This window comes from Corvus moneduloides, chromosome 28 (genome assembly GCF_009650955.1).
Source record: "Corvus moneduloides isolate bCorMon1 chromosome 28, bCorMon1.pri, whole genome shotgun sequence".
Lineage (NCBI taxonomy): Eukaryota > Metazoa > Chordata > Aves > Passeriformes > Corvidae > Corvus > Corvus moneduloides.
Window position 1 is genome coordinate 3865528 of NC_045503.1, and position 26278 is coordinate 3891805.

At 56.4% G+C, this 26278-nt stretch overlaps 4 protein-coding genes and 1 long non-coding RNA gene across 17 annotated transcripts in view; 3 read left to right on the forward strand and 2 right to left on the reverse strand.

Moving 5' to 3' along the window:
* Positions 1–40: 40 nt before the first annotated feature.
* DDA1 (DET1 and DDB1 associated 1) lies at positions 41–8017 on the forward strand. The gene is made up of 5 exons (XM_032092552.1): positions 41–123; positions 1795–1875; positions 3418–3469; positions 5467–5528; positions 7059–8017. Exons 1-5 carry the CDS (start codon positions 121–123, stop codon positions 7167–7169), a joined length of 309 nt encoding a protein of 102 aa, XP_031948443.1. The 5' UTR covers positions 41–120; the 3' UTR covers positions 7170–8017.
* Positions 7361–9660, forward strand: LOC116435836. 9 transcript variants are annotated; one of them, XM_032092451.1, is made up of 3 exons: positions 7361–7779; positions 7915–8599; positions 8646–9660. In XM_032092451.1, the coding sequence occupies exons 1-3, from the start codon at positions 7367–7369 to the stop codon at positions 8853–8855; spliced, it is 1308 nt and encodes a 435-aa protein (XP_031948342.1). In that variant the 5' UTR covers positions 7361–7366; the 3' UTR covers positions 8856–9660. The 9 variants fall into 9 exon arrangements, with proteins under 9 accessions (XP_031948342.1, XP_031948340.1, XP_031948339.1 ...); XM_032092449.1 differs by having other exon boundaries at positions 8881–9660; XM_032092448.1 differs by having other exon boundaries at positions 7915–8435; positions 8649–9660.
* Positions 9661–10125: 465 nt separating this feature from the next.
* On the forward strand, positions 10126–11722 carry LOC116435898. The gene is made up of 2 exons (XR_004236888.1): positions 10126–10476; positions 10845–11722. It is a non-coding gene; the product is annotated as an uncharacterized LOC116435898 (long non-coding RNA).
* A 2299-nt stretch (positions 11723–14021) lies between these two features.
* On the reverse strand, positions 14022–16181 carry LOC116435860 (collagen alpha-2(IV) chain-like). Its single transcript, XM_032092502.1, has 2 exons — positions 14989–16181; positions 14022–14561 (listed from the first exon to the last, which is right to left on the reverse strand). Exons 1-2 carry the CDS (start codon positions 15850–15852, stop codon positions 14244–14246), a joined length of 1182 nt encoding a protein of 393 aa, XP_031948393.1. The 5' UTR covers positions 15853–16181; the 3' UTR covers positions 14022–14243.
* Positions 15078–26278, reverse strand: part of ANO8 (anoctamin 8) — a 29808-nt gene continuing 18607 nt past the window's right edge. For all 5 annotated transcript variants that reach the window (XM_032092432.1, XM_032092430.1, XM_032092431.1 and 2 more), the window contains 5 exons: positions 23958–24617; positions 22468–22659; positions 22250–22381; positions 17730–17840; positions 15078–16843 (listed from right to left, as the gene is read on the reverse strand). In XM_032092432.1, coding sequence (XP_031948323.1) covers positions 16181–16843; positions 17730–17840; positions 22250–22381; positions 22468–22659; positions 23958–24617 — 1758 coding nt within the window. In that variant the 3' untranslated portion in view covers positions 15078–16180. The remainder of the gene's footprint in view (positions 16844–17729; positions 17841–22249; positions 22382–22467; positions 22660–23957; positions 24618–26278) is intronic.

The window sequence follows — 26278 nt, forward strand, 5'->3', positions numbered from 1 at the left end:
CAGGCACGACATCCAATAGAAAAGCAGCATTTCGCGGTGCTGACCAATAGGCGCACACGAGGCGGGCGGCCATGACAGTGGGCGGGCCGGGGCGGCTCCTCCCGGCTGGCGGCGGCGAAGATGGTACGTGAGCCCCCCGCCCCAATGGCGGCCCCGGGCCGGCCTCAGCGCCCCGGCCGCAGCCCCCGGGCCCCGCCGCACCGGCCGCGGCCCTCCCGGTACCGCAGGGGCCGAACCGCGCCCGCCTGCGGCCTGCAGGGCCCGCGCCCCTCGCGGCCTGGGCGGGGGTGGTGGGGAGTGAGGGGTGCCCGCCCTCAGGGGTGAGGGTGAGGCTCAGGGCGCGGCGGGGCCGGGCCGGAGGATTTGGGGCTGCGGGGGGAGCCCGGGGCGGGGCTGTGGGGTGGTTTTGGGAATTTGGGGGTGCGGGGGGGGTGCTGGGGCCACGGGGTGGGGTTGGAAGCACCCTAAGATGAGGCTGTATGGGTGGGGGGCACCCTGAGGGGGACTGAGCCGTTTGTATTGGGGAGGGGGTGAGGGGGGCCCCCTAAAGTGGGGCTGAACCATTTGTTTCTTGGGGGGGGGTGAGGGGGGCCCCCTAAAGTGGGGCTGAACCATTTGTTTCTTGGGGGGGTTTAGGGGGACACCCTAAAGTGGGGCTGAACCATTTGTTTCATGGGGGGGGTGAGGGGCGCCCCCTAAAGTGGGGCTGAACCATTTGTTTCATGGAGGGGGCTTTAGGGGGACACCCTAAGATGAGGGGGGTACCCTAAAGTTGGGTTGAACCATTTGTTTTATGGGGGGGGTTTAGGGGGGCACCCTAAGGTGGGGCTGCACCATTTGTTTCATTTGGGGGAGTTGAGAGGGGCGCCCTAAGGTTGGGCTGAACCATTTGTTTTGGGGTGGGGGGTTCAGGGGGACACCCTAAGATGAGGAGGGCACCCTAAAGTGGGGCTGCACCATTTGTTTCTTGGGGGGGTTTAGGGGGACACCCTAAGGTGGGGCTGCACCATTTGTTTCTTGGGGGGGTTTAGGGGGGCACCCTAAGGTTGGGCTGCACCATTTGTTTTGTGGGGGGAGGTTAGCGGGACACCCTAAGGTGAGGGGGACACCCTAAAGTGGGGCTGAACCATTTGTTTCATTTGGGGGAGTTGAGAGGGGCACCCTAAGGTGGGGCTGAACCATTTGTTTTATAGGGGGGAGGTTTAGGGGACACCCTAAGGTGAGGGGGACACCCTAAAGTTGGGTTGAACCATTTGGTTTGGGGGGGGGGGGGGGGAGTTGAGGGGTGCTGGGTGTTTGCCCTTTGGAATATTTGGGCGCAGTTTGGAATATTTTGGGATCCCCCTGGGTTTTGGGAGCTTCTCCACCCTCGAGTTTTTTGGGAAGTCAGGGATTGGAGCCTCCCCAGCCCTGGGATGATCCCTTGGGAATTTTGGGGTGGGAATTGAGGGATTGGATCCCAGGAGCCCCCACCAAGCCCTGGGATGATCCCTTGGGAATTTTGGGATGGGAATTATTCCATGGGATTGATTTCGAGCCACCATTCCCAGGTATCCCAAGGGCTGGGAATCGGAGCCTTGGGATCACCCTTGGGAATTTTCCCTGGGAAAAGGAAACTTTGTGCTGCCCAAATCCTGGGAATTCTCAGCTTTTCCGCTCGATCCCCTGGAATTTGGGGCCGGGTGTGGGGTTGGTTGGAGGGACACAAATCCCTGGGATCTCCGAGCATTCCTTGGGCTCTCCCTGCTCCTTTCCTGAGGTGGTTTTTGTTTTTTGGGAATTCTGGCTCTCCAGGCAGATTTCCTGAAGGGGCTCCCGGTGTACAACAAGAGCAACTTCAGCAGATTCCATGCGGATTCCGTCTGCAAAGCTTCCGTGAGTGCTCCCGAGCCCGGATTCCCCAATCCCAACGGTCCCAAAGCCCGCAATTCTCAAATCCCAGCGTTCCCAAATCCCAGTGTTCTCCCATCCCAAATCCCAGCATTCCCAATCCCACCATTCCCATTCCCAAATCCCAGCGTTCCCAAATCCCAGTGTTCTCCCGTCCCAAACCCCGCAATTCCCAAATCCCGGCCTTCCAAATCCCAGAATTCCCCAATCCCAGCAGTCCCAAAGCCCGCTGTTCCTGAAAGCCCCGCAATTCCCAAATCCCAGTGTTCCCAAATCCCAGCGTTCCCCATCCCGCTGTTCCTGAAAGCCCCACAATTCCCAAATCCCGGCCTTGCAAATCCCAGTGTTCTCCCATCCCAAATCCCAGCATTCCCAAATCCCAGCATTCCCGTCTCCCTCACCCTCCCAAATCCTGGGTTTTCCACTTCCCAGCATTCCCAAATCCCACAATTCCCAAATCTCAGTGTTCTCCCATTCCCAAATCCCACCATTCCCAATCCCAGTGTTCTCCCATCCCAAACCCCGCAATTCCCAAATCCCGGCCTTCCAAATCCCAGCATTCCCATCTCCCTCACCCTCCCAAATCCCAGTTTTTCCACTTCCCAGTCCCACCATTCCTGTCCCCACCATTCCCAATCCCACCATTTCCAATCCCAGTCTTCTCCCATTCCCAAATCCCAGCATTCCCAAATCCCAGCATTCCCATTCCCCTCACCCTCCCAAATCCCGGCTTTCCCAAATCCCAGCATTCCCAAATCCCAGTGTTCTTCCATCCCAAATCCCACCATTCCCATTCCCACCATTCCCAATCCCAATGTTCTCCCATTCCCACCATTCCCAATCCCACCATTCCCAATCCCACCATTCCCATTCCCACCATTCCCACCATTCCCACCATTCCCACCATTCCCGCCATTCCCGCCATTCCCACCATTCCCACCATTCCCATTCCCACCATTCCCACCATTCCCACCATTCCCACCATTCCCACCATTCCCATTCCCAATCCCACCATTCCCATTCCCACCATTCCCATTCCCACCATTCCCATTCCCATCATTCCCATTCCCACCATTCCCAATCCCACCATTCCCACCATTCCCAATCCCACCATTCCCATTCCCACCATTCCCATTCCCATCATTCCCATTCCCGCCATTCCCATTCCCGCCATTCCCATTCCCGCCATTCCCATTCCCGCCATTCCCACCATTCCCACCATTCCCATTCCCACCATTCCCATTCCCATTCCCACCATTCCCATTCCCACCATTCCCATTCCCATCATTCCCATTCCCACCATTCCCATTCCCATTCCCGCCATTCCCATTCCCGCCATTCCCATTCCCACCATTCCCACCATTCCCACCATTCCCATTCCCAATCCCACCATTCCCAATCCCACCATTCCCAATCCCACCATTCCCACCATTCCCACCATTCCCACCATTCCCACCATTCCCACCATTCCCACCATTCCCAATCCCATTCCCGTTGCTGACGGATTCCTTGGAATTCCCATTCCAGAACCGGCGGCCCTCGGTGTATTTGCCCACCAGAGAATTCCCCTCGGAACAGAGTGAGTTTTCCTGGGAAAATCCCGCTTTTTCCATGACTTTCTCCGGGTTCACGACGGAAATCCCCAAATCCCAGCTTCCCCCTTCTTTGGTCCCCAATTTCCCCCTTTTAATTCCCAGTTTTCCCTTTCTTTATTCCCAATTTTTCCTTTCTTTATTCCCAACTTTCCCCCCATTTATTCCCAATTTCCCCTTAATTTATTCCCATTTTTCCCTTTCTTTATTCCCAATTTTCCCTTAATTCATTCCCAATTTTCCCCCCATTTATTCCCAATTTTCCCTTAATTTATTCCCAATTTTCCTTTCTTAATTCCCAATTTTCCTCCATTTATTCCCAATTTTCCCTTCATTTATTCTCAACTTCCCCCCCATTTATTCCCAATTTTCCCTTAATTTTTTCCCAACTTCCCCCCCATTCCCAATTTTCTCCCCATTTATTCCCAATTTTCTCCCCATTTATTCCCAATTTTCTCCCCATTTATTCCCAATTTTCCCTTAATTTATTCCCAATTTTCTCCCCATTTATTCCCATTTTTCCCTTTCTTTATTCCCAATTTTTCCTTTCTTTATTCCCAATTTTCTCCCCATTTATTCCCAATTTTTCCTTTCTTTATTCCCAACTTTCCCCCCATTTATTCCCAATTTTCCCTTAATTTATTCCCAATTTTCCCTTTCTTTATTCCCAACTTTCCCCCCATTTATTCCCAATTTCCCCTTGATTTATTCCCAGTTTTCCCTTAATTCATTCCCAATTTTCCCCCCATTTATTCCCAATTTTCCCTTAATTTCTTCCCAATTTTCTCCCCATTTATTCCCAAATTTTCCCTTAATTCATTCCCAATTTTCTCCCCATTTCTTCCCAATTTTCTCCCCATTTATTCCCACTTTTCCCCCCATTTATTCCCAATTTCCCCTTAATTTATTCCCAATTTTTCCTTTCTTTATTCCCAACTTTCCCCCCATTTATTCCCAATTTTCCCTTCATTTATTCCCAGTTTTCCCTTAATTCATTCCCAACTTCCCCCCCATTTATTCCCAATTTTCCCCTTCTTTATTCCCAGTTTTTCCTCTCTTTAATTCCTGATTTCCCCTTAATTTATCCCCAACTTTCCCTTTCTTTATCCCAAATATTCCCCTTAATTATTCCCAATTTCCCCCCCATTTTTCCCAATTTTCCCCTTCTTTATTTCCAATTTTTCCCCTTCTTAATTCCCGATTTTCCCTTCATTTTTCCCAATTTTCCCTTAATTTATTCCCAGTTTTCCACTTCTTTATTCCCAATTTTCTCCCCATTTATTCCCAATTTTCCCTTCATTTATTCCCAACTTTCCCTTAACTTATTCCCAATTTTCCCCTTCTTAATTCCCAATTTTCCTCCATTTATTCCCAATTTTCCTTTCATTAATTCCCAACATTCCCTTTTTTTATTCCCAATTTTCCCTTAATTCATTCCCAATTTTCCTTTCATTTATTCCCAACTTCCCCCCCCATTTATTCCCATTTTTTCCCTTCTTTATTCCCAATTTTCTCTTTATTTATTCCCATTTTTCCCTTCATTTCTTCCCAATTTTCCCCCCATTTATTCCCAATTTTCCCCTTCTTTATTCCCAGTTTTTCCTCTCTTTAATTCCTGATCTCCCGTTCATTTATTCCCAACTTTCCCTTTCTTTATCCCAAATATTCTCCTTATTTATTCCCAACTTTCCCTTAATTTATTCTCAATTTTCCCTTAATTTCTTCCCAATTTTCTCCCCATTTATTCCCAACTTTCCCCCCATTTATTCCCAATTTTTCCCTTCTTTATTCCCAATTCTCCCCTTCTTAATTCCCAATTTTTCCCCCCATTTATCCCCATTTTCCCCCCATTATCCCCAATTTCTCCCCTTCCTTCATTCCCAACTTTCCCCCACCAATTCCCAAATTTCCCTCCCTCCTCAATCCATCGAATCCTCCTCAACCTGGAATGTTTTTCCCGCTTTTTCCTTGGAATTCTTCCCAGTTATCGTGACAGAGAAGACGAACATCCTCCTGCGCTACCTCCACCAGCAGTGGGACAAAAAGGTGACCTTTGGCATCGGAATTCCCGAGGGATTTTCCCGGGAATTTGGGATTTTAATTCAGCTCTTGGGAATGGCAGCCGGGAAATCCCGGCCTGGATCAGCCTCTGGGAATGAGGGGAATGGGAATTTTGGGAGAGGGGGAGAGGGGTGGGGAAATGGGGGTTAAAGGGAGGCTTTGGGTGGGATTTTGGGAATGGTGGGATTTGGGAATGTCGGGATTTGGGGAATGGTGGGATTCGGGAATGTTGGGATTGGAAAATGCCGGGATTTGGGGAATTCTGGGATTTGGGGAACACTGGATTTGGGGAATTCTGGGATTGGGAATGTTGGGATTTGGGAGTGCTGGGATTGGGAATGGTGGGATTTGGGGAATGTTGGGATTGGGGAACTCTGGATTTGGGGAACGCCGGGATTTGAGGAACGTGGGGATTTGGAGAATGTTGGGATTGAGAATGTTGAGATTTCGGAACGTTGGGATTTGGGGAATTCTGGGATTTGGGGAATTCGGGGTTTGGGGAATTCGGGATTTGGGGAATGGTGGGATTTGGGAATGTTGGGATTGGGAGTGTTGGGATTTGGGAATGTTGGGATTGGGGAACACTGGGATTTGGGGAACGTTGGGATTGAGAATGTTGAGATTTCGGAACTGGGGTTTGGAGAACTCTGGGATTTGGGGAATTTGGGATTTGGGGAACACTGGGATTTGGGGAATTTGGGATTTAGGGAATTTGGGATTTGGGGAATTTGGGATTGAGAATGTTGAGATTTCGGAACTGGGATTTGGAGAACTCTGGGATTTGGGGAATTTGGGATTTGGGGAACACTGGGATTTGGGGAATTTGAGATATAGGGAATTTGGGATTTGGGGAATTTGGGATTGAGAATGTTGAGATTTCGGAACTCTGGGTTTTGGAGAATTCGGGATTTAGGGAATTTGGGATTTGGGAACTCTGGGATTGGAGAACTCTGAGATTTGGGGAATTTGGGATTTGGGGAACGCTGGGATTTGGAGAACTCTGGGATTTGGGGAATTCGGGATTAGGGGAACTCTGGGATTGGCGAATTCTGGATTTGGGGAACTCTGGGATTTGGGGAACGCTGGGATTTGGGGAACGCTGGGATTTGGGGAATTCTGGGATTTGGGGAATTCGGGATTTGGGGAACGCCGGGATTTGGGGAATTTGGGATTTGGAGAACGCTGGAATTTGGGGAACGTTGGAATTTGGGGAATTTGGGATTTGGAGAACTCTGGGATTTGGGGAATTTGAGATTTGGGGAACTCCGGGATTTGGGGAACTCTGGGATTTGGAGAACGCTGGGATTTGGAGAACTCTGGGATTTAGGGAATTTGGGATTTAGGGAATTTGGGATTTGGGGAACGCTGGGATTTGGAGAACGCTGGGATTTAGGGAATTTGGGATTTAGGGAATTTGGGATTTAGGGAATTTGGGATTTGGGGAATTTGGGATTTGGGGATCTCCCCCCGTGCCCGGAACGGTCGGGAACGGCTCCGCTCGGATCTCGTTGCCAGAATGCGGCCAAGAAGCGGGACCAGGAGCAGGGCGAGCTGGAGGGCGAGAACTCGGCTCCGCCGCGGAAAATCGCCCGGACCGGGAGCCACGACATGACCGAGGACACTTAAAAATCCCGGAAATCCGGGAATTCCCGAGGCTCTTCCCGCTTTTTTCACCTCTCACTTCCCCTCACTCCCCTCCCCCTTCCTTCCTCTTCCTCCTCCTCCGTTCCCAAAGCGCTCGGATTTCCCGGGATCCGCCCTATTTATTTGGGATTCGCCTCTTTCCCGGTTTTTTTTTTTCTATTTATGCCGCGGGAATTTGGATGGAGAGGGAAAATTTGGGATCTTTAGGAAAAAAAAAAAAAAAGTCCCCTTCCCAAAATTCCGCTTTTTTTCTGGGATTGCTGGGATTTGCTCCTTGGAATCTCTCTGGGAGACAATTCCGGTCTTTTCCCCAAATTCTTCCTGGTTTTTTGGTTTCTTTGGGATATCCCGGAATTCCTTATTCCCAGCATTCCGCTTTTCCCGGCATCTCCTCCTTAAAATCTCCCAGAATTCCTTTGTTTTTCCCTAAATTTCCCAACTTTTTTTGGGGGGGGAGGGGATTGGTGGCATCTCCTCTCTTCCCAAAATTCTTCCTGCACTCCCTGGGATATCCCGGAATTCTTTATTCCCAAAAATCCCCCTTTTCCTGGGATTATTTGGATTTACTCCTTAAAATCTCCCAGGAGAGCTCCTTATTCCCAAAAATCCCCTTTTCCTGGGATTCCTGACTTCTTCTCCCTTCGATATCCCGGAATTCCTTATTCCCAAAAATCCCCTTTTCCTGGGATTCCTGACTTCTTCTCCCTTCGATATCCCGGAATTCCTTATTCCCAAAATTCCCCCTTCTCCTGAGATTCCTCCTTCTGAAATTCCAGGAGGTTTTTTTGGGATTTTTTTTTTTTTTCCCCTTCTCCCCCTTGAAATATTCCCAGGAATCCTTTGGATATTCCCAATCCAAGCACCCAACTGAGGCCTTCCCATTTTTCCATACAATTCCCATGGCTGGAGCCCATTCCCGGGAATTTGGATCCCAGGATTTTTATGGGGGGAGGGGAGGGGAAGGGGCTCGATCCAGGGATTTTCTGCCGGAATCGTTGCTCTTTTCCATCCTTCAATCCCGACTTTTTTCCGGGGTTTTTTTGGGGGTTTTGGGTTTTTTTTTTTTTGTGCTTCCCGGGAAAATCATCGGATCCTCTCCGAAGGATCGCTCGGAATTCCAAAGGGATGGAGCTGGGAGCGGACTGGGAGCGGCTCCGCCCTTGGATTTGGGAGAATCCGGGATGGGATTTGGGATCCAGGTTGGAATTTGGGATGGAAGAATCCGGGATGGAATCCGGGATGGAATCTGGAATTTGGGATGGAAGAATCTGGGATGGAATTCAGGATCCAGGCTGGAATTTGGGATGGAAGAATCCGGGATGGAATCTGGGATCCAGGCCGGAATTTGGAAGAATCTGGGCTGGAATCTGGAATTTGGGATGGAAGAATCCAGGCTGGAATTCAGGATCCAGGCTGCAATTTGGGATGGAAGAATCCGGGATGGAATTCAGGATCCAGGCCGGAATTTGGGATGGAAGAATCTGGGCTGGAATCTGGAATTTGGGATGGAAGAATCCGGGATGGAATCTGGGATCCAAGCTGGAATTTGGGATGGAAGAATCCGGGCTGGAATCTGGAATTTGGGATGGAAGAATCCGGGATTCGGGCTCCAGGCCGGAATTTGGGATGGAAGAATCCAGGCTGGAATCTGGAATTTGGGCTGGATGAATCCAGGCTGGAATCCAGGCTCCAGGCCGGACTTTGGGCTGGAAGAATCCCGGGAATGCGGAGCCGATCCAACACTCCGGAATCCCCAAAATCCCTCGGGATTGAGACAATTCCCAGCCGCCCTTCTGGGACGATCCAGAGGCTCAGGATTCCTGAAAAACCTTGGGAAAAGCCAAGAAAGGACGAGCTTAACCCCAAAATTCCATCTGCTTTTCCAAGAGGAGCTGATTCCCGCGGAAATCCCGGAATTCGGAGCCGTTTCCCCTCCCCCTGCCGAGAAATCCGCCGGGATTTTTCCGGGAGATCCCAAAAAATTCCCGGCTCCGACGCTCGTGGGGCTCCCTCCGCCTCTTTTCCCAGCAAATCCCGATCCGTCCTCGGAATTCCGGGCTGGGAACGGCCAAAATTCCGCCGGCGCCGGAAGCAGAACCTCGGGAAGAGCAGGACACGGCTCCCGGTCGGAATTCCCGGAGTTTGGGACTGGAATTGAATCCAGAACTTTGGCGCTGCCTCCGAACCTTTTTCCCGTTTTTTTTTTTTCTTTTGGTGTTTTTTTTTTTATGGAAGCAACTTTGGAATTCCTGGAATGCCGAGCGGTGGGGGAGGGGGGGGGGGGAGGGAGGAAAAGCGGAATTCCCGGGAATTTTGGGGTGGGATTTTCCAGCTGGAAAACTCCGGGCTGAGCCAGATTTGAGGGATCCTTGGGAAGAATTCCAGGATCCCAGGAGAGGAGGGCGCTCGGATCCCGGCATTCCGGAGGCTCGGGAATGTTGTTCCATTAAAAAGTTGGCACTTCCTGCTGGAATTCCCGGTTTTCTGGCCTTGGGAGAAGGGAGCTGGGAGCGTCGGGAATGCGGCCGGAGCGAGGAAGGGGATGGGAAATTCCAGGGGGGGGAAATTCCCGGATTGGCCGGAGCTGGAGGGATTTGGGATCGTCGGAGTGGCCGGATCCCATCCCGGGATTTGGGATCGCTGGGAGTGGCCGGATCCCATCCCGGGATTTGGGATCGTTGGGAGTGGCCGGATCCCATCCCGGGATTTGGGATCGTTGGGAGTGGCCGGATCCCATCCCAGGGATTTGGGATCGTTGGGAGTGGCCGGATCCCATCCCGGGATTTGGGATCGTTGGGAGTGGCCGGATCCCATCCCAGGGATTTGGGATCGTTGGGAGTGGCCAGATCCCATCCCGGGATTTGGGATCGTTGGGAGTGGCCGGATCCCATCCAGGGATTTGGGATCGTTGGGAGTGGCCGGATCTCATCCCAGGGATTTGGGATCGTCGGGAGTGGCCGGATCTCATCCCAGGGATTTGGGATCGTCGGGAGTGGCCGGATCCCATCCCGGGATTTGGGGTTGGGATTCTCATCCCATCCCAGGATTTGGGATCCTTGGGAGTCTTTCCTCATCCCATCCCTGCATTTGGGATCCTCATCCATGGATTTATTTGGGATCTCCCCTCCCTTTCCTGATCCCATCCCTGCATTTGGGATCGTTCATTTTCCTCATCCTATCCACAAATTTGGGATTCTCTTCCATGGATTTATTTGGGATCTTTGGGAGTCTTTCCTGATCCCATCCCTGCATTTGGGATCCCTGGAGTTTGTCCTGATCCCATCCAGGGGTTTGGGGTTGGGATTCTCAGCCCATCCCGGGATTTGGGATCCTCATCCATGGATTTATTTGGAATCTCCCCTCTCTTTCCTGATCCCATCCCTGCATTTGGGTTCTCATCGCACTCCTGGATTTGGGATCCTTGGGGTGAGTCCTGATCCCATCCTGGGATTTGGGATCCTTGGGAGTCTTTCCTCATCCCATCCCCGCCTTTGGGATCCCCAGACTGTGTCCGGATCCCATCCCGGGATCTGGGATCCTCATCCATGGATTTATTTGGGATCTCCCCTCTCTTTCCTGATCCCATCCCTGCATTTGGGGTTTTCATCCCATCCCTGGATTTGGGATCCCTGGAGTTTGTCCTGATCCCATCCCCAGATTTGGGATCCTCACCCATGGATTCATTTGGGATCCCTGCAGTGACTCCCGATCCCATGGATTTGATCCCATGGATTTGGGATTTGCTCTCTTCCCTCATCCCATCCCGGAATTCGGGATCCTGATCCCATCCCTGCATTTGGGATCCCTCATCCCCACCCCCCCCCCCCCCCCCCCCGCCTCCTCCTCCTCCAGCTCATTCCCGACTTTCCCTGGAATTCCAGGAGCTCCGCCCGCCTCGATCCCGTATCCGCATGGAAAAAAACCCGGAATATTCCCTGGAAAATCCTCTCTGGCTGCGACTTCCTGGTGCCTTCCAGCCCCAAATTCCCAAAATCCGGCCCCAAATCCTGGGATTTTTCCCGCTTCTCTGTGCACAATTCCCGCCTCTTCCTCCTCATCCCGGGATTTCCCGTGTCCTGCAGCACCCAAATCCCGGCGTTCTCCTCTCCAGCACCGCCAGGGCTTGGAATTCCCGCAATTCCCGGAGCCCAAACTCATCCGGAGCTCGATCCTGAATTTCTTGGGAATTTTCCCCCCAATTTTGGCCATTCCCAAATCCCGGCAGGCTCCAACATTCCCAACTCCAGGATTTTTCCATCTCTTCCTTTCCAACCTCCCAAATCCTTCCGATTCCGCCCAAAATCTTGGCTCGATTTTCCCAAATTCCTGCGTTTTCCCATGATCCCGGATCTCCCGTCGGAATTCTTTTCCCGGGAATTTCATTTCCCACAATTCCACCCGGGAGGATTTGGATCCCGTTTTCCAAAGGTTGGGAACGCCGCCGCTGCCGGATTGGCATCTCCGGATATGCAAATGAGATGCAAATGAGCTGTCGAAATAAATTTCTTTTTTATTGCAGGTTTTACAAAAATAAATTAAAACGAAATAAATTAAATCCCCTCCCCCCCCCCCCCTTCCTCCTTTTCCTTCCTTTCCCGGAATTCCCCCGGAATTCCCACAGAATTCCCACTCCGAGGGAAAAGAAAAACCCCAAAGGAAAAAAACCATTCCCGAATTTTTCCCCCTCCGAGATTCCAGAGATTCTTTAATCGATTCCTTTTTTTGGAGGTGGGAAAGGGATAAAAATTCCCTGGATTTTGGGGCTTTTCCCTTCGGGATTCACGGATGGATCCGGGAATTCTCCGCTCCCGAGGGAAATGGGATCGAAGCCATTCCCGGGAAGCCCAGTGGGGTTTTTTTTTTTGGGATGGGCAGAGCGGGAAAATCCCGTGGGATGGAGGGAGGGAAAAGGAGCCGGAGCCTCCCGGGGCTTCCCGAAATTCCCACTTTTCCCCAGGATTTGCCCCGGGATCTCTCCGGGATATTCCAGGTGGGGGGAAATTGGGATTCTCCTGGCCCCGCATTCCCAAATCCCTGTCCTCGATCCCAAATCCCTGTCCCCGATCCCAAATCCCTGTCCTCGATCCCAAAATCCATCCTCGATTCCCAAGCTCTGGTCCCACATTCCCAAAGCTCCATCCCCAATCCCCAAATTCCCTCCTCAATCCCAAATCTCCGTCCCCAATTCCCAGAATTCCAAAGCTCCATCCCCAATCCCAAAATTCCCTCCCCAATCCCAAATCTCCGTCCCCAATTCCCAGAATCCCAAGGCTGCATCCTCAATTCCCAAATGTCTCCTCAATCCCAAATTTCCATCCCCAATCCCAAAATCCCCTCCTCAATCCCAAATCTCTCCCCGATTCCCAAATTTCCATCCCCAATTCCCAAATATCCATCCTCAATCCCGAAATTCCCTCCTCAATCCCAGATCTCCATCCCCAATTCCCAAACCTCTCCCCGCATTCCCAAATTTTCATCCCCGATCCCAGATCTCCATCCCCAATTCCCAGAATCCCAAATTCCCATCCCCAATTCCCAAATCTCTCCCTGATTCCCAAATTTTCATCTCCAATTCCCAAATATCCATCCTCAATCCCAAAATTCCCTCCTCAATCCCAGATCTCCAGCCCCAATTCCCAAATTTCCATCCCCAATTCCCAGAATCCCCAATTTCCATCCCCAATTCCCAAAATTCCGAAGCTCCATCCCCAATCCCAAAATGCCCTCCTCAATCCCAAAATTCCCTCCCCAATACCAAATCTCCGTCCCCAATTCCTAAAATCCCAAATTTCCATCCCCAATTCCCAGAATCCCAAATTTCCATCCCCAATTCCCAAATCTCCATCCCCAATTCCCAGAATCCCAAATTTCCATCCCCAATTCCCAAATCTCCCTCCCCAATTCCCAGAATCCCAAATTTCCATCCCCAATTCCCAAATCTCCATCCCCAATTCCCAGAATCCCAAATTTCCATCCCCAATTCCCAAATCTCCATCCCCAATTCCCAGAATCCCAAATTTCCATCCCCAATTCCCAAATCTCCATCCCCAATTCCCAGAATCCCAAATCTCCATCCCCAATTCCCAAATCTCCATCCCCAATTCCCAGAATCCCAAATTTCCATCCCCAATTCCCAAATCTCCATCCCCAATTCCCAGAATCCCAAATCTCCATCCCCAATTCCCAAATCTCCCTCCCCAATTCCCAGAATCCCAAATTTCCATCCCCAATTCCCAAATCTCCCTCCCCAATTCCCAGAATCCCAAATCTCTCCCAACATTCCCAATCTCCCCCAATTCCCTGGATTTCCCCCACCCCAGAGCGGAGTTTTCCCTTGGGAATCCCGGCCTTTCCCGCCCTTATTGCTGTGGAAAATGGCTCCATTTAGGATCCCCCCCTTCCCAAAAAACCACCCCGACCCCCCAAAAATTCCACGGATTCTTCCAAAGAGGAGGAAGGAGGGGGGGGGGGGGAAAATCCCAAAAAAATTCCAACCTGACTTTTGGGAAGCGGGAAACTCCCCCCCACCTCCCTTTTTTTTTTTTTTTTTCCCAGCCCTTCCCTCTTTTCCCAGATTTTTCCCTTTGGGAATGTCCCCAAGTGCCACCACCCCGCGAAGCGAAGCAGGGAAAGGAGGGAGCGAATTCCCGGCAGCGAATTCCCGATTCCCGGCAGCGCATTCCCAGCACGGATCCCTCTGGAAAAGCGAATCCAGGGAATCCTTCCCGCGGCAGCAGCGAAGCGGCTCCCACCCCCACCCCCCCCAACCCCCTCCCGTGTCCCCTCCTTATCCCGCCACCCCTTATTGCGACAGAATTCCAAGGAATTCGGAGCTGGAGCCGGGAATTTCCCGCTGGGAATTTGGGATGAGGGAGAAGCGGCACCGGCGGCGGGGCTGGGTCGGGATTTAGTGCAAGAAACGCTGCCCCATCCATCCATGCGCGGCATTCCCGAGGGATGCGCTTCCCTTCCCGCCTGGAAAAGGGCCTGGGAAGCTGGCAAGGATCTGCGGGATTTGGGATTTGGGATGCGGGATTTGGGATTTGCCAGCCGGGATCATCCAGGCGGGCGGAGGGAGCGGGGCTCGGAGGGCTGAGGCACGGCTGGATCGGGCTGGGCCCGGGAATCGCGGGATTCCAGGGATTCCAGGGATTCCAGGAGCGGGGATGATGTGGCGGAGGGCGCTCCCGGAGGATCCAAAGGTTGGAGCGCGGCACGTCTGGGAGAAACCGGGAGCGTGGAAAGCTTTGGGATGCTCCGGTCAAACCGGGATAATTGCGGCGGGTGAGTCTGGAAACCGGGATGCTCCAGCCGGAGCGGGAGCGTGGAAAATTCCGGGATGCTCCGGCCAGACCGGGATAACTCCTCCCGGTGAGTCTGGAAAACCGGGATGCTCCAGCCAGAGCGGGATAACTTCTCCCGGTGCCCATGGAAACCGGGATATTCCATCCAAACCGGGATAACTCCTCCCGGTGCCCATGGAAACCGGGATGCTCCAGCCGGAGCGGGAGCATGGAAAACTCCGGGATGCTCCGGCCAGAGCGGGATAACTCCTCCCGGTGAGTCTGGAATACCGGGATATTCCACCCAAACCGGGATAACTCCTCCCGGTGAGTCTGGAAAGCTTTGGGAAGCTCCAGCAAACCGGGATAACTCCTCCCGGTGAGTCTGGAAACCGGGATATTCCACCCAGACCGGGATAACTCCTCCCGGCGAGCCCGGAAAGTTTCGGGATAACTCCCACCCATAAACACGGAAATCGTCGGGAAGCTCCAGCAAACCGGGATAACTCCTCCCGGCGCCCATGGAAACCGGGATATTCCACCCAAACCGGGATAACTCCTCCTGGTGCCCATGGAAACCGGGATACCCCACCCAAACCGGGATAACTCCTCCTGGTGCCCATGGAAACCGGGATATTCCACCCAAACCGGGATAACTCCTCCCGGTGTCCATGGAAACCGGAATACTCCACCCAAACCGGGATAACTCCTCCCGGTGCCCATGGAAACCGGGATACCCCACCCAAACCGGGATAACTCCTCCTGGTGCCCATGGAAACCGGGATATTCCACCCAAACCGGGATAACTCCTCCCGGTGCTCATGGAAACCGGGATATTCCACCCAAACCGGGATAACTCCTCCTGGTGCCCATGGAAACCGGGATACCCCACCCAAACCGGGATAACTCCTCCCGGTGTCCATGGAAACCGGAATACTCCACCCAAACCGGGATAACTCCTCCTGGTGCCCATGGAAACCGGGATACCCCACCCAAACCGGGATAACTCCTCCTGGTGCCCATGGAAACCGGGATACCCCACCCAAACCGGGATAACTCCTCCCCCGCCGCGCTACCGGGACTTTCCAGCCTCCCCTCGCTCGCTCCTCCCCCGCTGTCCCCCCGCGGCTCCCGGACCGACGGTGGCGGCTCCGCGCGGGGGACCCGGGGGGACGCAGCACCGGGGAGCGGGAGGACACGGGGGGACACAGGACAGGGCACCGGGGGCACCCGGGGGCACGCAGCACAGGGCACCGGAGCGGAGCGCGGCGCTGGCGGCTCCCGGGCCCGGGCCAGCCCCGCGGGCGAGCGGCGGCGAGAGGCTCCCGACGGCCACGGCCGCGCGCAGCAGCGAGCGGGCAGCTCCCGGTGCCCCCGGGCATCCCGGAACGCCGGGCAGAGCCGGGCACCGCCGCCCTCCCGCTCCGCCTGGTCCTTCCCGTGCCCCCGGAGCCCCGGTCAGAGCCGGGCACCGCCGCCCTCCCGCTCCTCCTGGTTCCTCCCGTGCCCCCGGAGCTCCGGTCAGAGCCGGGCACCGCCGCCCTCCCGCTCCGCCTGGTTCCTCCCGTGCCCCCGGAGCCCCGGTCAGAGCCGGGCACCGCCGCCCTCCCGCTCCGCCTGGTTCCTCCCGTGCCCCCGGAGCCCCGGTCAGAGCCGGGCACCGCCGCCCTCCCGCTCCGCCTGGTTCCTCCCGTGCCCCCGGAGCCCCGGTCAGAGCCGGGCACCGCCGCCCTCCTCCTCCGCCCGGCTCTCCTGCTCCTCCCGTGCCCCTTCCTCGTTGAGATGCGCCTTCCCGGGCACCGCGTCCGCCGAGGGCCCTGCCCGGGGCTGCGGGGACGCTCCGGCAGTGCCCCCGTTGGCACCGAGCCCTTCGGACTTGCCGAAATTAAACAGCTTGCCGGGGTTGAAGGGCTTGGTGGGCGACTGCACCTTCTCGGTGCCCGCGTCCCGCTTAGTCTCGGGGGATTTGAGGAATTTGAAGCTCAGGAATCCCGGCAGTTTGTTCTCGCTGCCCGTCGGTGACTGCGGCGAGCGGGCGGTGGCGGTGCCACCCGCGGCGGTGCCACCGGACAGGAATTTGCCCTGCAGGGGGATGATCTGCTTGAGCTTCATCACGTTGTTGGTGGCCAGCAGCGAGCTGGGCCTCTTGGGCTTGTCGGGGCCGTGCGAGGAGGAGCCGCCGGAGCTTTTCCCTTTTCCTGGGTTTTTGTCGTGCGCCGGGTCCTGCCCGGTGGCCTCGGGCTTGGTGGGCTCGTCCCGGCTGGATTCGCGCTCCTTGCGCGCCTGGAATTCCGCGTGGCGCTGCCGCTCCTCCTCCTCGCGCTTGCGGCGCTGCTGCTGCTGGAAGTGGTGCTGGGCCTGCCGCTCGTGCTTCTGGGGGTGGCAAGGGGACATCGAGGGGACACCGGGCACGGGGATGGTGAGGGGACATCGAGGGGACACGGGGCACGGTGGTGGCACGGGGATGGTGAGGGGACATCGAGGGGACATCAAGGGGACACCGGGCACGGGGGTGGCACGGGGATGGCAAGGGGACATCGAGGGGACACCGGGCATGGGGGTGGTACGGGGATGGTGAGGGGACATCGAGGGGACATCAAGGGGACACCGGGCATGGCGGTGGCACGGGGATGGTGAGGGGACATCGAGGGGACACCGGGCACGGGGATGGTGAGGGGACATCGAGGGGACATCGGGCATGGCAGTGGCACGGGGATGGTGAGGGGACATCGAGGGGACACTGGGCACGGGGGTGGCACGGGGATGGTGAGGGGACATCGAGGGGACACTGGGCATGGGGATGGCACGGGGGTGGTGAGGGGACATCGAGGGAACACCGGGCATGGGGGTGGCACGGGGGTGGTGAGGGGACATCGAGGGAACACCGGGCACGGGGGTGGTGAGGGGACATCGAGGGGACACCGGGCACGGGGATGGCACAGGGATGGTGAGGGGACATCGAGGGGACACCGGGCATGGGGATGGCACGGGGACATCGAGGGGACACCGGGCACGGGGACATCGAGGGGACACTGGGCACGAGGACACCCCGGGGTGGCCAGTGGGCATGGGGACACCTCAGGGGACACATGGAGGGGGACACCGGGCACGAGGACACCCCGGGGTGGCCACCAGCACCTGGGGACACCTTGGGGACATCTCTGGGAGCCCAGCGGGTACCGGGGACACTTTGGGGACCCCCCAGGCCCTTGGGGACACCCTGGGGGCACCCTGGGGATGCCACCCGGGCAGGACCCACCTTGAAGGCCTCGCGGCGCTGGTACTCCAGCTTGGCCATCTCCTCGGCCACCCAGGCGGGAATGTCGGGAATGGCCACCTGGATGACGTACTTCAGGAGCAGGGCGAAGTGCTGGGGGCACACGGTGGCCACCTGAGCATCCCCGGCGCCGCCACAATCCCAAAATCCAGCCCTTCTATCCCAAAATCCGGCCCTTCTATCCCAAATCCAGCCCTTCTATCCCAAAATCCAGCCCTTCCATCCCAAAATCCGGTGCTTCTATCCCAAATCCAGCCCTTCCATCCCAAATCCGGCCCTTCCATCCCAAATCTGGCCCTTCTATCCCAAAATCTGGTGCTTCTATCCCAAATCCAGCCCTTTCATCCCAAATCCGGCCCTTCTATCCCAAATCCAGCCCTTTTATCCCAAATCCAGCCCTTCTATCCCAAATCCGGCCCTTCCATCCCAAATCCGGCCCTTTCATCCCAAATCCGGCCCTTTCATCCCAAATCAGCCCTTCTATCCCAAATCCGGCCCTTTCATCCCAAATCAGCCCTTCTATCCCAAATCCGGCCCTTCCATCCCAAATCCGGCCCTTCTATCCCAAAATCTGGTGCTTCTATCCCAAATCCGGCCCTTTCATCCCAAATCCGGCCCTTCCATCCCAAATCCAGCCCTTCCATCCCAAATCCAGCCCTTTCATCCCAAATCCGGCCCTTTCATCCCAAATCAGCCCTTCTATCCCAAATCCGGCCCTTCCATCCCAAATCAGCCCTTCTATCCCAAATCCGGCCCTTCCATCCCAAATCAGCCCTTCTATCCCAAATCCGGCCCTTCCATCCCAAATCCGGCCCTTCCATCCCAAATCAGCCCTTCTATCCCAAATCAGCGCTTCTATCCCAAATCCGGCCCTTCTATCCCTAATCAGCCCTTCTATCCCAAATCCAGCCCTTCTATCCCAAATCCGGCCCTTCTATCCCAAATCCGGCCCTTTCATCCCAAATCAGCCCTTCTATCCCAAATCTGGCCCCTCCATCCCAAATCAGCCCTTCTATCCCAAATCTGGCCCCTCCATCCCAAATCCGGCCCTTCTATCCCTAATCAGCCCTTCTATCCCAAATCCAGCCCTTCTATCCCAAATCCAGCCCTTCTATCCCAAATCAGCCCTTCTATCCCAAATCCGGCCCTTTCATCCCAAATCCAGCCCTTTCATCCCAAATCAGCCCTTCTATCCCAAATCCGGCCCTTCCATCCCAAATCAGCCCTTCTATCCCAAATCAGCCCTTCTATCCCAAATCCGGCCCTTCTATCCCAAATCCAGCCCTTTCATCCCAAATCCGGCCCTTCTATCCCAAATCAGCCCTTCTATCCCAAATCCGGCCCTTTCATCCCAAATCCAGCCCTTCCATCCCAAATCCGGCCCTTCTATCCCAAATCCGGCCCTTTCATCCCAAATCCAGCCCTTCCATCCCAAATCCGGCCCTTCTATCCCAAATCCGGCCCTTTCATCCCAAAATCTTCCCCGCAGGGAATGGGGGGTGGGGAGAGCCTCGGTGACAGCCGGGGGAATTCCAGACCCCACCCCACTGACCACAGGGAACGGGTTCAGGGATGGGAATCTCCAGGGATGGGAATGTCCAGGAATGGGAATGTCCAGGGAATTGAGTGTCCAGGGATGGAAATGCCCAGGGATAGGAATTTCCAGGGAATTGAGTGTTCAGGAATGGGATCGTCCAGGGATGGGAATTTCCAGGAATGGGAATCTCCAGGGAATTGAGTGTCCAGGGATGGAAATGCCCAGGGATAGGAATTTCCAGGGAATTGAGTGTTCAGGAATGGGATCGTCCAGGGATGGGAATTTCCAGGAATGGGAATCTCCAGGGAATTGAGTGTTCAGGAATGGGATTGTCCAGGGAATTGAGTGTCCAGGGATGGGAATGTCCAGGGATAGGAATTTCCAGGGAATTGAGTGTCCAGGAATGGGAATATCCAAGAATAGGAATCTCCAGGGATGGGAATTTCCAGGAATGGGAATCTCCAGGGAATTGAGTGTCCAGGGATGGAAATGTCCAGGAATGGGATTGTCCAGGGATGGGATTGTCCAGGGAATTGAGTGTCCAGGGATTTGCGTGTCCAGGAATGGGATTGTCCAGGGACAGGAATCTCCAGGGATGGGAATTTCCAGGGATAGGAATCTCCAGGGATGGGAGTTTCCCAGGATGGCATCTCCAGGAATGGGAATTTCCAGGGATGGGAATCTCCAGGGATTTACGTGTCCAGGGACAGGAATCTCCAGGGATAGGAGTGTCCAGGGATGGGATTGTCCAGGGATGGGAATGTCCAGGAATGGGAATCTCCAGGGATTTGTGTGTCCAGGGATGGGATTGTCCAGGGAATTGAGTGTCCAGGGATAGGAATTTCCAGGGAATTGAGTGTTCAGGAATGGGTTTGTCCAGGGATGGGAATTTCCAGGGATGGGAATCTCCAGGGACAGGAATCTCCAGGGATGGGAATGTCCAGGGATGGGAATGTCCAGGGATGGGAATGTCCAGGGATAGGAGTGTCCAGGGATGGGATTGTCCAGGGATGGGAATGTCCAGGAATGGGAATCTCCAGGGATGGGAATTTCCAGGAACAGGAATCTCCAGGGACGGGAATCTCCAGGAATGGGAATGTCCAAGAATAGGAATCTCCAGGGATGGGAATGTCCAGGGATGGGAATCTCCAGGGATGGGATTGTCCAGGGAATTGAGTGTCCAGGGATAGGAATTTCCAGGGAATTGAGTGTTCAGGAATGGGTTTGTCCAGGGATGGGAATTTCCAGGGATGGGAATCTCCAGGGACAGGAATCTCCAGGAATGGGAATGTCCAAGAATAGGAATCTCCAGGGATGGGAATGTCCAGGAATGGGAATCTCCAGGGATTTGCGTGTCCAGGGATGGGATTGTCCAGGGAATTGAGTGTCCAGGGATAGGAATTTCCAGGGAATTGAGTGTTCAGGAATGGGATGGTCCAGGGATGGGATTGTCCAGGGATGGGAATCTCCAGGGATGGGAATCTCCAGGGAATTGAGTGTCCAGGGATGGGAATATCCAAGAATAGGAATCTCCAGGGATGGGAATTTCCAGGAATGGGAATCTCCAGGGAATTGAGTGTCCAGGGATGGGAATGTCCAGGAATGGGATTGTCCAGGGATGGGATTGTCCAGGGAATTGAGTGTCCAGGGATTTGCGTGTCCAGGAATGGGATTGTCCAGGGACAGGAATCTCCAGGGATGGGAATTTCCAGGGATAGGAATCTCCAGGGATGGGAGTTTCCCAGGATGACATCTCCAGGAATGGGAATTTCCAGGGATGGGAATCTCCAGGGATTTACGTGTCCAGGGACAGGAATCTCCAGGGATAGGAGTGTCCAGGGATGGGATTGTCCAGGGATGGGAATGTCCAGGAATGGGAATCTCCAGGGATTTGTGTGTCCAGGGATGGGATTGTCCAGGGAATTGAGTGTCCAGGGATAGGAATTTCCAGGGAATTGAGTGTTCAGGAATGGGTTTGTCCAGGGATGGGAATTTCCAGGGATGGGAATCTCCAGGGACAGGAATCTCCAGGGATGGGAATGTCCAGGGATGGGAATGTCCAGGGATGGGAATCTCCAGGGATAGGAGTGTCCAGGGATGGGATTGTCCAGGGATGGGAATGTCCAGGAATGGGAATCTCCAGGGATGGGAATCTCCAGGGAATTGAGTGTCCAGGGATGGGAATGTCCAGGAATGGGATTGTCCAGGGATGGGATTGTCCAGGGAATTGAGTGTCCAGGGATTTGCGTGTCCAGGAATGGGATTGTCCAGGGACAGGAATCTCCAGGGATGGGAATTTCCAGGGATAGGAATCTCCAGGGATGGGAGTTTCCCAGGATGACATCTCCAGGAATGGGAATTTCCAGGGATGGGAATCTCCAGGGATTTACGTGTCCAGGGACAGGAATCTCCAGGGATAGGAGTGTCCAGGGATGGGATTGTCCAGGGATGGGAATGTCCAGGAATGGGAATCTCCAGGGATTTGTGTGTCCAGGGATGGGATTGTCCAGGGAATTGAGTGTCCAGGGATAGGAATTTCCAGGGAATTGAGTGTTCAGGAATGGGTTTGTCCAGGGATGGGAATTTCCAGGGATGGGAATCTCCAGGGACGGGAATCTCCAGGGATGGGAATGTCCAGGGATGGGAATGTCCAGGGATGGGAATCTCCAGGGATAGGAGTGTCCAGGGATGGGATTGTCCAGGGATGGGAATGTCCAGGAATGGGAATCTCCAGGGATGGGAATGTCCAGGGATGGGATTGTCCAGGGATGGGAATCTCCAGGGACAGGAATCTCCAGGAACGGGAATCTCCAGGGACAGGAGCTCCCAGGCACTTTCTACCCCAGCAACGTGAACTCCCACGGCCATTCCCACCCAACCCCATCGCTACCTACGACGGACGGGGCTGAAATTCGGCATCCCAACCCCAAAGCGCGGAGCCAACCCTGAGCCCCCTCTCCGGTACCTCCAGCACCACCACGGACACGATGGCTCCCTCGGGACTGAGCCACGGGAAGAGCCTCTGCAGCTGCCCGCACTGGGCGATCAGGTAACAGTTGACCACGATGGCCAGGACACCCATGGCCTCCATCACCTTCTGCAAGAGCAGCGGGGACGGGGGTGAACCCCCCCCCCCAAATCCAAAGCCCCACAAGCCTCCCCCGGCGTCCCCGAGGTGGCCACCTGCCACTGGCCGATGCTCTGGACGCGCTGGCCGAAGGGTCTCTGCAGCCCCGTGCAGAGCTTGAAGGCGTCGCTGCGGATCTCGATGACGTTGTTGACCAGGGCGCACATGGCGGCCAGCGGGAAGGCCGAGGAGAACAGCACCACGTAGCCGAACTGGATGAACATCTCCTGGTAGTCCTGGAAGGTGTCCTGAGGGAGAAATCGGGGAATGGGTGAGCTCGGAAAGAGTTCCCAGGTCGTGGAGTCTTGAGCTGGGCTCCTCCCCCGATCCACGGCTTGGAGGTTCTTGGGTGTCCCTTGGAATGTTCTGGAGTGTTCTGGGGAGAGGGGAGTGGGGTCAGAGCCCGGCTCTGGGAGGGGTTTGGGGGTTGCTGGGGGGTTTTTATGGAATTGCAGGTTGGGAAGATCCTCCGAGGTCGCCGAGTCTGACCCGTGGCCGATCCCCACCTGGTCGCCCACAGCCACGTTCCTTGGACGGCTGCAGGGGTGGGGATTCCGAACTTCCCTGGGGAATTCCAACCCCTGAGCACCTTTTCCAGGAGGAAATTCCCGCTGATGGGAACAGCTTGGGGCCGTTCCCTCCTGTCCTGGTGTCCCCTGGGATCCCCCCCGGCTGTGCCCTCCTGGCAGGGACTGGTGGAGATTGGGAATGTCCCCCCCGATCCCGCTTTGCTCCAGGCTGAGCCCCTTCCCAGCTCCCTCAGGAATTCTCCAGCCCCTTCCCAGCTGGGAATTCTCCAGCCCCTTCCCAGCTCCCTCAGGAATTCTCCAGCTCCTTCCCAGCTCCGTCAGGAATTCTCCAGCCCTTCCCCACCTCCAGCCACTCTCCAGCCCCTCTGGCCATGGGGGCCCAGAACTGGACACAGGATTTGGGGACAATCCCTGCCCTGCTCCAAGCCAGGTGCCCTTTGCCCACCTGGGCACACCCAGGCTCGTGTCCAGCTGTTGCCACCACCCTGCAGGTGGCCACGGGGACACCTCGGGAAGCCAACCATTCCCAGGGATCCTGATGGCCACGGGGACACCTCGGGAAGCCAACCATTCCCAGGGATCCTGATGGCCACGGGGACACCTCGGGAAGCCAACCATTCCCAGGGATCCTGATGGCCACGGGGACACCTCGGGAAGCCAACCATTCCCAGGGATCCTGATGGCCACGGGGACACCTCAGGAAGCCACCCATTCCCAGGGATCCTGATGGCCACAGGGACACCACGGGAAGGCCACCAGCTCCAGGGACACTTTGGTGAGGCCACCGACCACGAGGACACCTCAAGGAGCCCTGAAGGACACCTTGGGGATCCCGATGGCCACTGGGACACCTCAGGGAGCCCCAGGAACACCTTGGCGAGCCCAGCAGGTCCAGGGACAAGGGGACAAAGGGGACAAAAAGGGGACAAAAAAAGGGGACAAAAAGGTGACAAAAAGGGGACAAAAAGGTGACAAAAAGGGGATAAAAAGGTGACGAAGGCCACCGGGCCACCAACCTCGTACTTCTTCATGCAGCTCTCCACCTCGGCCTGCGTCAGCTGCGTGGAGTAATCCTCCTCGGGGGGGTCGATCCAGGACGCGCGGTTGCGCTTCCTCCCTTCCTCCTCTCCCTCCTCCTCCTCCCTCCTCCTCCTCGCCACCCTCGCCAGCCCCGCCGGCTCCGTCGCCGCCCTCGCGGGGCTCCCGGGCGCTCCTTCGGCCTCGTCCTCCTCCTCGCACAGCTCGAACACGGCGGCGGGGTCCATGCCCTTCTCCACCATGGTGGGGCTGCCCTCCTCGAGGAAAGGCTCGTCCTCGGGGCCAGCGGGCTCGGCTCGCCGCTCGCCACGCTCGATGAAGCTCACCTTCTTCAGCTTCAGCCCGCAGTCGAGCGCGCTCTCCTCCTCCGAGTCCGAGCCGCGCCGCTCCTCCTCTTCCTCCTCCTCCTCCTCCGGCACCCCGCACCCTCCGTTCAGACATTTCTTCTCGCCCCGGGACCCCTCGGCAGGGGCTTGCGGGGGTCGCCGCGGGGCGAGCAGGCAGAGCAGGGCGTGGGCGAGCTGGCGGAGGCTGCGCAGGTTGAGGTCGCCGCGGCGGAGGCGCCGGTACAGGTGGGGCTGCGACACCTCCCGCACGTTCTGCAGGAACTGGCGCGTGATCAGCAGCGTGGCCAGCATCTGTGGGGACACGGTGGCCACGGTGTCACCTCCCCCCCCCCTCTCACCCGCGGGGGATGGACAGGAGGTGGTGTCCCCATGGCCTGGCCCCGCGGTGTCCCTGCTCCTCCCTGGTGTCCCCTCGAGGTCCCTGCTCCTCCCTGGTGTCCCCTCGGGGTCCCTGCTCCTCCCGCGGTGTCCCCGTGGTGTCCCTGCTCCTCCCGTGGTGTCCCTGCTCCTGTCTGGTGTCCCTGCTCCTCCCGCGGTGTCCCTGCTCCTCCCTGGTGTCCCTGCTCCTCCCTGGTGTCCCCTCGAGGTCCCTGCTCCTTCCTGGTGTCCCCACGGTGTCCCTGCACCTCCTGTGGTGTCCCTGCTCCTCTCTGGTGTCCCCGTGGTGTCCCTGCACCTCCAGTGGTGTCCCTGCTCCTTCTGTGGTGTCCCCTCGGGGTCCCTGCTCCTCTCGCGGTGTCCCCGTGGTGTCCCTGCTCCTCCTGTGGTGTCCCTGCTCCTCCCGTGGTGTCCCTGCTCCTCCCGCGGTGTCCCTGCTCCTCCCGTGGTGTCCCTGCTCCTCTCTGGTGTCCCTGCTCCTCTCTGGTGTCCCTGCTCCTCCCGTGGTGTCCCTGCTCCTCCTGTGGTGTCCCTGCTCCTCCCGCGGTGTCCCTGCTCCTCTCTGGTGTCCCTGCTCCTCTCTGGTGTCCCTGCTCCTCCCTGGTGTCCCCTCGAGGTCCCTGCTCCTTCCTGGTGTCCCCACGGTGTCCCTGCACCTCCTGTGGTGTCCCTGCTCCTCTCTGGTGTCCCCGTGGTGTCCCTGCACCTCCAGTGGTGTCCCTGCTCCTCCTGTGGTGTCCCCGTGGTGTCCCTGCTCCTTCTGTGGTGTCCCCTCGGGGTCCCTGCTCCTCTCGCGGTGTCCCCGTGGTGTCCCTGCTCCTCCTGTGGTGTCCCTGCTCCTCCCGCGGTGTCCCTGCTCCTCCCGTGGTGTCCCTGCTCCTCCCGCGGTGTCCCTGCTCCTCTCTGGTGTCCCTGCTCCTCTCTGGTGTCCCTGCTCCTCCTGCGGTGTCCCTGCTCCTCCCGTGGTGTCCCTGCTCCTCCTGTGGTGTCCCTGCTCCTCTCTGGTGTCCCTGCTCCTCCCGTGGTGTCTCTGCTCCTCTCTGGTGTCCCTGCTCCTCCTGTGGTGTCCCTGCTCCTCTCTGGTGTCCCTGCTCCTCTCTGGTGTCCCTGATCCTCTCTGGTGTCCCTGATCCTCCCGTGGTGTCCCTGATCCTCCCGTGGTGTCCCTGCTCCTCCTGTGGTGTCCCTGCTCCTCTCTGGTGTCCCTGCTCCTCCCGCGGTGTCCCTGCTCCTCCCGTGGTGTCCCTGCTCCTCCCGTGGTGTCCCTGCTCCTCCTGTGGTGTCCCTGCTCCTCCCGTGGTGTCCCTGCTCCTCCTGTGGTGTCCCTGCTCCTCTCTGGTGTCCCTGCTCCTCTCTGGTGTCCCTGCTCCTCCTGTGGTGTCCCTGCTCCTCTCTGGTGTCCCTGCTCCTCCCGTGGTGTCCCTGCTCCTCTCTGGTGTCCCCGTGGTGTCCCTGCTCCTCTCTGGTGTCCCTGCTCCTCTCTGGTGTCCCTGTTCCTCCCGTGGTGTCCCTGCTCCTCTCTGGTGTCCCTGATCCTCCTGTGGTGTCCCTGCTCCTCCCGCGGTGTCCCTGCT